Here is a 10,000-nt window from a genome sequence, read left to right as displayed (position 1 = left end):
TATGATTCTTGTTGTCTTTTTTTTCTAAACAATAAATGTACTGCAGGCATCTACTTTTCAATATGCCTTTCCTTTAATTCATATTCTTTTTGTTTTGTGTAACTCATTCTCCATCTCTGACAGAACAATTTACTGTATTTTAGTACTTATTTCTTTACAAACAGTATTTTGTGCTTTAAAAATGAAATAGTAATATAAGCAAAATAATTTCAAATTATTACCTGGAAATAAAAACATCCTCTTGGTCTTGCTTCAATGCTCATTAATTTCATGCCTTTCCGTAAGCTAAGATCTTGTCCTTTAATAGAAAGAGATGCCGACTGTCCTGCGCAAACTACCCTGCATGGCACTTTGTTTCGGTGAATTGACCCAACAGTAACAGGTACAAAGGTACAATTATCCATTGGTCCTGAAATTGGAAGAAATGTCATTAATCAACAAAGTTTATATGTAATTTCTTAAAACACTTATTTCAAAGCTTACAGTTCACCCTAATTTCTAAGATGAGAATTAACTTGATAACACTATAGTTCACCAGCTGATACACTATCTTCAAAGAGTAATCATATTAAAGGAAAAGAAGTCAAACGAAGCTTACCTAAAAGGAGTGTTGTTCCTTGCATAATGACTCCCTTGGTCAGCAGCCCTCCAACGATCACACTGTGGTCTACATGGAAAACCTCATCAATCTGGAACTCAGCTGGTTCCTTTGGAAAATGAAGAAAAATTATCAGTCTGTCAGGGGCTATTTCACTTAATTCTATATTATACACAATAACATCAAAATATAATCAAGAGAAACATAGATGTCAAAATATAATGAAAATAAACAGAATATAATCAAAGTATAAATTTTACATACTTTTTTTCATTACATATCTAGAACACTTGAGGCATCTACAGAACAATTTTAATATAACATTCGTGCTACTTGAAAACATACTGTAGTTACCTGCTCCAGCTTCTCCCGCTCTTTGTTGCTCATTCTTGGTGGTAAAACAAAAAGGAATTTCTTGAGGAGAGTCAGCCCATCACCAGTGACACTCGAGGCACAGAAAATAGGGACCACATTGTTATCTAGCTGGTTACTTCCAGCTGTTATTGCATCATCTTCATTTTGAATTAACAGAGGCACCTGCATAGGAATAGATAATTTTTAAATGAAACATACCAATTTTTTTTTTTTTTTTTTTTTTATATATATATATACCGGTACTTATCAGAAATCAAAAGTGCAAATCTATAAAAAAAAAAAAAAATTAATTAATAGATAAATACAAAAAATAATGCTCAAATATTTTACAGATATTTTTGAGGTCATAAAAAAACTATGGACCTCTTAAATCCACAAGCCAACAAAACTCAACATCCAAGCTCACCCGTTTGTATCCTGGCTGAGTTAAAGTCTGCTTGAGATCATTGATGGTTCTCTGGATCTGTTGTGGCGTGGCCATGTCAGTCTTGGTTATCACAATGACAATGGGAACATCCAAAGCACGAGCAAGACTCAGGTGCTCCTCAGTCATGGGAGCCATTCCAGAGAAAGCACTGAAAGCATCACAATACCAATAAGAAGGAAGCTTTTTTTTTATGTAAATTAACAAGGAGAAATTAAAACATGGTTGCCAACGTCAGGCTCTGATACAGCACTAAAAAACAAACTAATCAATAAGTGATCCTTCAATATAGGAGATGTAAAAAATTACAATATCTGTCACCCATTTCTCAGATGAATGGAACCAAAAGAAGGATAAACTTACCTAACAACTAATACAGCATAATGTGGGGAGTATCCTGAAAGACCAAACACAGTGGTCTTGAGATACTTCTGATCCCCAGCCAGATCAATGAAGTTTATTATCTTGATGGATTGACTGCAGATATCCTCATCATCATAGTCCCTGCTCCTGGTGCACGTCTGATCTATCACATTACCCTTTGAATTTAGGAGATGAAAAATTAGTAAAAATCATGAGATTTTTCATTTCCAAACTTTCTTGAACAAATTCCACAAAATAAAAATAAAAATAGTAGTACTAACCTGAGAGTCGAATCCCATTATTTGTAAAGATATTGAAGAAGTCTTGCCTGAGCAGACCTCGTGTCTATGCCGGAAAACATTTAATCGTGCACACCCTCGGCCATTATCTAATTCTCCTCTTGTCAAAACACCAAGTAACGTAGACTTTCCTACATCAGAATTGCCTAAAACGGCAATTCTCAGTTCAATGCTGTACTGGTCATCAGGTACCTAAAAGGCAGAATTTTATAAAATAAGTAAATAAATAAAGAATCAGAGGTCTTATTCTATTGATCTTTATTGTCACTATTATTACTATCATTACCACTATCATAGCATTACCTTAAATAACAGTATAGCATATGACAATAACACTAACAAAATAGAAACAGTTATAAATTTACACAATCAAAACTGTTCATGCACTGAGATTGTTACCAAGAAATTATAACTGCATTCCAAAATTCTCTTAATAGGAGAAGAAGAAAAAAATTACCTTTCTGACTAGAACTTCTGCTGCTTTGCGGATCTCGCCATTGTGGCCTGAAATTGTTTTCTCGCGTATTACTGTTAGTGACGCTCCAAGCTGTTTAGCCATTCGACGTAATGTGGCCATTGATGCCCCAAGCTCCTCCTGCGTCAGACCCAATAATATCCCAGAATCTTCAACTCCTATTTCATATATAGCTTCTCCAAGGCCCTCACGCAGTCGCCATTGCATCTAGTAAAATACGAAATTTATCAGCAAAACTAAACATACTCCTTAAATAACATAATTTTAAAAAATCATCAACTGAATCACTTTCTAAATAACAATTTGTGAAGAAACAGAGAACAAATTTTTTTGTGTCATTACCGAAGTTCTGGTACTGGCTATCCATTTACCTGAGATACTAGTCTCTTAAATCTCTCATGATTTGGGTTGACCAGCTTCAATTTGTATTCAATGTTCCCTTCCTGGGGCTCTGAGGGAAGCTGGTCGGGCATTATGGCAACTCTTGGACCTCTGCGCACCCCCCCCAGAGTCTCTGATCGGAGAGAGTATGAGTTTTTACAATTCTTGTACTTTGTGTTCTCATGATTCTTTTCCACGACGTTGCCATTTAGTTCATCAATGTCGTCCGTTGTCTCATCTTCCAGTGCTGGGTCAAATAAGCCAAGGAAGGTGTCCATTGTGTCCTGTAAGAGAGAAAGACAGTTTAAGACAGCAAAAAAATCATTAAAATATAGCCTGATATGGTTAACTAATATATAAATCATATGTGTAAGCATACATGTATATATGCATGCATATATGCATACATGCGTGTGTGTGAGTGTGCGTGTGTGAGAGCTCGTGTGTGTGTTTGTGTGTGTGTGTGTGTGTGTGTGTGTGTGTGTGTGTGTGTGTGTGTGTGTGTGTGTGTGTGTGTGTGTGTGTGTGTGTGTGTGTGTGTGTGTGTGTGTATGTGTGTGTGTACATGTGTGTGTACATGTGTGTGTACATGTGTGTACATGTGTGTGTACATGTGTGTGTACATGTGTGTGTACATGTGTGTGTACATGTGTGTGTGTACATGTGTGTGTGTACATGTGTGTGTGTACATGTGTGTGTGTACATGTGTGTGTGTACATGTGTGTGTGTACATGTGTGTGTGTGTACATGTGTGTGTACATGTGTGTGTGTACATGTGTGTACATGTGTGTGTACATGTGTGTGTGTACATGTGTGTGTGTGTGTGTACATGTGTGTGTGTACATGTGTGTGTAACATGTGTGTGTGTGTAACATGTGTGTGTGTACATGTGTGTGTACATGTGTGTGTACATGTGTGTGTACATGTGTGTGTACATATGTGTACATGTGTGTGTACGTGTGTGTGTGTGTGTGTGTGTGTGTGTGTGTGTGTGTGTGCATCTGCGTGTGTGTGCATCTGCGTGTGTGTGCATCTGCGTGTGTGTACATCTGCGTGTGTGTGCATCTGCGTGTGTGTGCATCTGCGTGTGTGTGCATCTGCGTGTGTGTGCATCTGCGTGTGTGTGCATCTGCGTGTGTGTGCATCTGCGTGTGTGTGCATCTGCGTGTGTGTGCATCTGCGTGTGTGTGCATCTGCGTGTGTGTGCATCTGCGTGTGCGTGCATCTGCGTGTGCGTGCATCTGCGTGTGTGTGCATCTGCGTGTGTGTGCATCTGCGTGTGTGTGCATCTGCGTGTGTATGCATCTGCGTGTGTATGCATCTGCGTGTGTATGCATCTGCGTGTGTATGCATCTGCGTGTGTGTGCATCTGCGTGTGTGTGCATCTGCGTGTGTGTGCATCAGCGTGTGTGTGCATCTGCGTGTGTGTGTGCATCTGCGTGTGTGTGCATCTGCGTGTGTGTGCATCTACGTGTGTGTGTGTGTGTGTGCATCTACGTGTGTGTGTGCATCTACGTGTGTGTGTGCATCTACGTGTGTGTGTGTGCATCTGCGTGTGTGTGTGTGCATCTACGTGTGTGTGCATCTGCGTGTGTGTGTGTGCATCTGCGTGTGTGTGTGTGCATCTGCGTGTGTGTGTGTGCATCTGCGTGTGTGTGTGTGCATCTGCGTGTGTGTGTGCATCTGCGTGTGTGTGTGCATCTGCGTGTGTGTGCATCTGCGTGTGTGTGCATCTGCGTGTGTGTGTGTGCATCTGCGTGTGTGTGTGCATCTGCGTGTGTGTGTGCGTCCGCATGGAAATCCAAGCATAAATGTGCTGAATGTGAGTATGCATGTCAGTACTGCTTTATAATTTCTTGATATCAATCTATAATATAGATAATTTTTTTTTAACATATTCCTATATTTCTACACGCTAGCAGTACGTTATCAAAGGATACATAATTATACACAAACATCAAAAGTAACTCACAAACATGACAAGAAAAGTAATTCAACAGCCCGGCATGGTAAAAAAAAAAAAAAAATACAAGTAACTCGATAGCTCGGCATGGCTTTACAATACAAGAAATGGCCAAAGAACAACACAACAACCAAGACAACCAGTCAGTGTGTGAAGCTACGTGACCACCACAAGGTCTGGCAACAGTGGCAGCCTCAACCACTTTCACTTTCCGTCAGAAACAGGTTCATTCGGCGCTCCGTTGCAAATTACAGAACCCCCATACAAGACGTAATGGTTTCAAACTCTCCAATAAACACTTTTGTTTCCTTAGAGACATATCCGTTTCAAAATAAAGAACCCACACGCATTGAGGATAAATATGACAAGTGGAGATAGAGACAATTACGATGCAAAGATACTATGACTATGTAGAAACTCATACACAGATACAGAAGAGTATGTATGTATCTGGAGTGTGCGTGCGTACATATATATGTATGTGTGTAAATACATGTACATATATGGTGATGGTGGTGATAGTGATGATGACGGTGATGGTGGTAGTGATGGTGATGATGATACATATAATTATTTTATATACACATATACATACACACACATGTATATGTACATATATATACATATACATCTACATATGCATGTGTGACTGTGACTATATGTCTGTGTGTGTGTGTGTGTGTGTGTGTGTGTGTGTGTGTGTGTGTGTGTGTGTGTGTGTGTGTGTGTGTGTGTGTGTGTGTGTGTGTGTGTGTGTATGTGTGTGTGTGTGTGTGTGTGTGTATTTATGTAAGCTTATGTATTTGTGTATATGTGTATTTGTGGCGTGTGTGGTGTGTGTGTGTATGTGTGTTGTGTGTGTGTGTGTGTGTATTTATGTAAGCTTATGTATTTGTGTATATGTGTATTTGTGTATGTGTGTATTTGCATATGTGTGTGTATTTGTGTATGTGTGTGTATTTGTGTATGTGTGTATTTGTGTCTGTGTGTGTATTTGTGTCTGTGTGCGCATTTGTGCCTGTGTGTGCATTTGTGCCTGTGTGTGCATTTGTGCCTGTGTGTGCATTTGTGTATGTGTATGCATTTGTGCCTGTGTGCATTTGTACTTGTTTGTGCATTTGTGTCTGAGTGTGCATTTGTGCCTGTGTGTGCATTTGTGCCTGTGTGTGCATTTGTGCCTGTGTGTGCATTTGTGCCTGTGTGTGCATTTGTACCTGTGTGTGCATTTGTGCCTGTGTGTGCATGTATGCCTGTGTGTGCATTTGTGTCTGAGTGTGTATTTCCATCTGTGTGTGCATTTCCATCTCTCTATGTGTATGAGCCTCTCTGCCTATGTGTCTATGGTGGTATGTGGAACTCAACTTTCTCACAGTCTCCCAGCGAAGTCTTCAAGGAACAAGTTCCTCTATATGTTCAGGCAAGCTCACCTTGATTCAACTAGGCTGGCCTTGGGTGTGGGTGTGGTGCACATATGGTGTGATTAAAATGATGATGATGATGATGATGATGATGATGATGATGATGATGATGATGATAATAATGCTGCTGAGATGATAATGGTGATGACTGAGATGATGGTGATGACTGAGATGATGGTGAGGATAGTGATGATGGTGAGGATAGTGTTGATAGTGAGGATAGTGATTAAGGTGATGATAGTGATGATGGTGAGGATAGTGATGATGATGAACAAGTCAATAACAAGGATAGTGAAGATGTCAATAAAAAGCAGTAAAAACAGAAAAAAAGGAGGAGTTGGAAAAGCTAAATGGGGGGGAGGGAGGGAGGAGTAGGGTAAGAAGGAGGGGGGGTCAGGAAACAGGAAGGAACATGAAGAGATTGGGGAGGAAGAGGGGAAGGGGGAAAGAAAGGGAGGGAAGAGGAGAGAGGAGGAGGGGGGGAAGGGGGAGGGGGAGGGGGAGGGGAGGGGGAGGGGGAGGGGGAGGGGGGGGAGGAGGAGGAGGAGGAGGAGGAGGAGGAGGAGGAGGAGGAGGAGGAGGAGGAGGAGGAGGAGGAGGAGGAGGAGGAGGAGGAGGAGGAGGAGGAGGGGAGGAGGAGGAGGAAGAGGAGGAGGAGGAATAAGATAAGGAGGTGAAGGGGGAGGGAGGCGGAGGAGGAGGAGGAGGAGGAGGAATAAGATAAGGAGGTGAAGGGGGAGGGAGGCAGAGGAGGAGGAGGAGGAGGAATAAGATGAGGAGGAGGAGGAGGAATAAGATGGGGAGGAGGAGGAGGAATAAGATGAGGAGGAGGAGGAGGAATAAGATAAGGAGGAGGAGGAATAAGATAAGGAGGAGGAGGAATAAGATAAGGAGGTGAAGGGGGAGGGGGAGGAGGAGGGGGGAGAGGGAGGAGGGGGAGGAGGAGGGGGAGGAGGAGGAGGAGGGAGGAGGAGGAGGAGGAGGAGGAGGAGGAGGAGGAGGAAGAAGAACAAGAAGAAGAACAAGAAGAAGAACAAGAACATGAAGAACAAGAAGAAGAACAAGAACAAGAAGAGGCTGGCATATTGATACAAGTGTGTTAAAACGTACAGTATGTTAGTACATCTGTTAATGTGTATCTACCAGTTAACTCTTAATTTATATGCCACTCATCATCTTACCACTTGCATGTATATCTGCCTTCATATCAGGTCAATTATAAAATTTTTGTACTCACTGTTGCTTGTGAAAATATTTGAAACAAAATTCCAATATCTATATATATATCCTTACCAAGAAATACTTATGTTTAGGACTTATTCTCTACATTTTCCAGTTGTCACAAATCAATTTCTCTTATTATGATTTACTTGTCTTGACTATTTTCTTTTCCACACAGGTCTACCAAACACTCTTGATTTAAAATATTTGTTTCCTTCATAAACATTTTGGGTTAATCAATAAACTGATATTGTTCAATACTTTTTATCTTATCAAAATCCCCGGAAACATCTCACTATGTACTCAACTTGTCATTTTTTTGGCAGTCCTATCACGCTAGATACTCATACCACGCCTTTCAAAGCTTAAAACGTATTACACTTGACATTAACACAGATACGTATCTCAGGAACTCACCTGAAGCTTTAAGACAATCAGAGTATATACAAGACTTTCTGCCAAACCATAATCACAACGCACTGACACGTCTTCTAAAGTGCGTATGACATGAGTACAATACAACAACAACAAAAGTGCAATATATTCCAGTCAACACGAAACAATGGCATTGGTTTTCTCTGAAAGATGTAGGTGTTTGCTTCACCATTTCATCGCCAGCACAACACAAGCATGTACGGGGCATGAATGGCATGTAGACATATGATCAAATACTCCATCACTCTCACCGTAATGTATGCATATATATACGTTATATATGAGAGGCAACGTCAGTTTGCAAGGGATGTGTCGCCCACTTTCCAGCTCCGTGTTTACAAACCGACTAAAACAGCTGCGAGCTGATAGCAACTCTCACGCTAAAGTGCCATTACAGTCCTAAGTAAATGATTTCCTCCAGTGTAACCCTTATAATATATAACGCAATACTTACTTTTAGTCTTTAATCTTATTTTGTAATATCATTTTATCGTATGTTCCATATTTTAGTTTTATTAAAGGAAAACTTGGAAGGGAACGGTTATATTTGGCACCACCGCGTTTACGTCAGACTAGATTGCGCGCGCCGGAACTTGTTCTCTATGTAAGGAGTCCATAAAGCTCAGTGTCATTTCAGGTAAGATTTCCTTAATGCTTGCAATTTATTGCATCAGTCAAGATCACCAATTGTTTCTTAACACCAGTATCAAAGATTACCATACGTATTTAACAAGTGTTGAAGAATAATCGCGTTACATGCAGATTGGGCAACGGTTAGGATTTGACGTCAAGGACACTATACGAAACCTCATATACCTGTTGGGCAACAAACGGAGGTCCATTCACAGGTCTGAAGGTCTCAGGTGTTGTTCAAGTTCAGGGCACACCTATTTTTGCCCTGCTCTTTATACGAGTGGCAGAGTGAATATACCCACACAAAAGATAAACAAGTGTACGCACCTACACATAAAAGCGGACGCTCACTTACTGACGCGCATACTCAATTATGTAAGTGTGCCATATATATGCTAAGTACATACAACTTACACATGTGTATACACGTATGCATATTTACATACATATATGTATATGTATAAATCTACTTTAATATGTATGTTTACATATCTACATGTAAATATAGGCATACATACACACACATATATGTATACATATATATATGCATACATATGTGTATGTGTATGTATATATACATATTTATATAATATATGCATATATGCATATACATAAATATATATACTTACATACATACATATGTATATATACATATATGTACGTATATATGTATATGCATATAGACATATGTGTATATAAGTATGTATATATATACACACTAATATGTATGCATACATATTAGTGTATATGTATGGATACAGACAGACATTATATAAATTATATGTATATAGATTTATGTGTGTATATACATATACATGCAAATACACATACATGCACATGCACATGCATGCATACATACATACATACATACATACATACATACATACATACATACATACATACATACATACATACATACATGCATACATACATACATACATACATACATACACACACACATACACACACACACACACACACACACACACACACACACACACACACATATATATACATATATACATATATATACACATATACATATATATATATATATACATATATTGAGAGAGAGAGAGATTTACATGTATGGAAAAGAACCGCACTTGATTAAAAAAAAACTAGTTTTTCTCACCTTATCTTTCTGTCTCGCTCTTATTTCCTTCTTGTTCGTCTTGTTCTTCTGTCGATGCTGTTTCTGCGCCCTGTTTTTCTTCTCCTTATTGTTCTTCTGCTTGGGGGTCACGGAGTCTTCAGGCCCGAAGAGACTGACGACCCCCGCGGCCACGACCCCCTCCTCGGCGTCCTCGTCTTTCCACATCCTTAATTAAGTCTTGGGCTGGGAAGGCGGTGATCTGAAGACGCTCCTGTCCGGGTCCTGTTTTGGAACATTAGGTGGAATTTCATCGTCTGTC

The 10,000-nt window shown here is 39.8% G+C and overlaps 1 protein-coding gene across 4 annotated transcripts in view; it reads right to left on the bottom strand.

Moving 5' to 3' along the window:
- LOC125043526 (GTP-binding protein 2-like) overlaps positions 1–10,000 on the bottom strand; it is a 20,814-nt gene that overhangs the window by 864 nt on the left and 9,950 nt on the right. For 2 of the 4 annotated variants that reach the window (XM_047639665.1, XM_047639666.1), the window contains exons 2-10: positions 9,721–9,963; positions 2,906–3,199; positions 2,517–2,741; positions 2,042–2,251; positions 1,761–1,936; positions 1,380–1,548; positions 953–1,135; positions 599–707; positions 222–409 (exon numbers count right to left, since the gene is read on the bottom strand). In XM_047639665.1, the coding sequence (XP_047495621.1) occupies positions 222–409; positions 599–707; positions 953–1,135; positions 1,380–1,548; positions 1,761–1,936; positions 2,042–2,251; positions 2,517–2,741; positions 2,906–3,199; positions 9,721–9,906 (1,740 nt within the window). In that variant the 5' untranslated portion in view covers positions 9,907–9,963. Of the gene's footprint in view, positions 1–221; positions 410–598; positions 708–952; positions 1,136–1,379; positions 1,549–1,760; positions 1,937–2,041; positions 2,252–2,516; positions 2,742–2,905; positions 3,200–7,934; positions 7,959–8,203; positions 8,350–9,720; positions 9,964–10,000 lie in introns of those variants that run through there. The other 2 variants (XM_047639667.1, XM_047639668.1) reach the window with 2 other exon arrangements.

The sequence above is a fragment of the Penaeus chinensis genome, chromosome 34 (genome assembly GCF_019202785.1).
Source record: "Penaeus chinensis breed Huanghai No. 1 chromosome 34, ASM1920278v2, whole genome shotgun sequence".
NCBI lineage: Eukaryota > Metazoa > Arthropoda > Malacostraca > Decapoda > Penaeidae > Penaeus > Penaeus chinensis.
The sequence above is the reverse complement of the archived record's forward strand: the minus strand, read 5'-3'. Positions and strand labels throughout refer to the sequence as shown.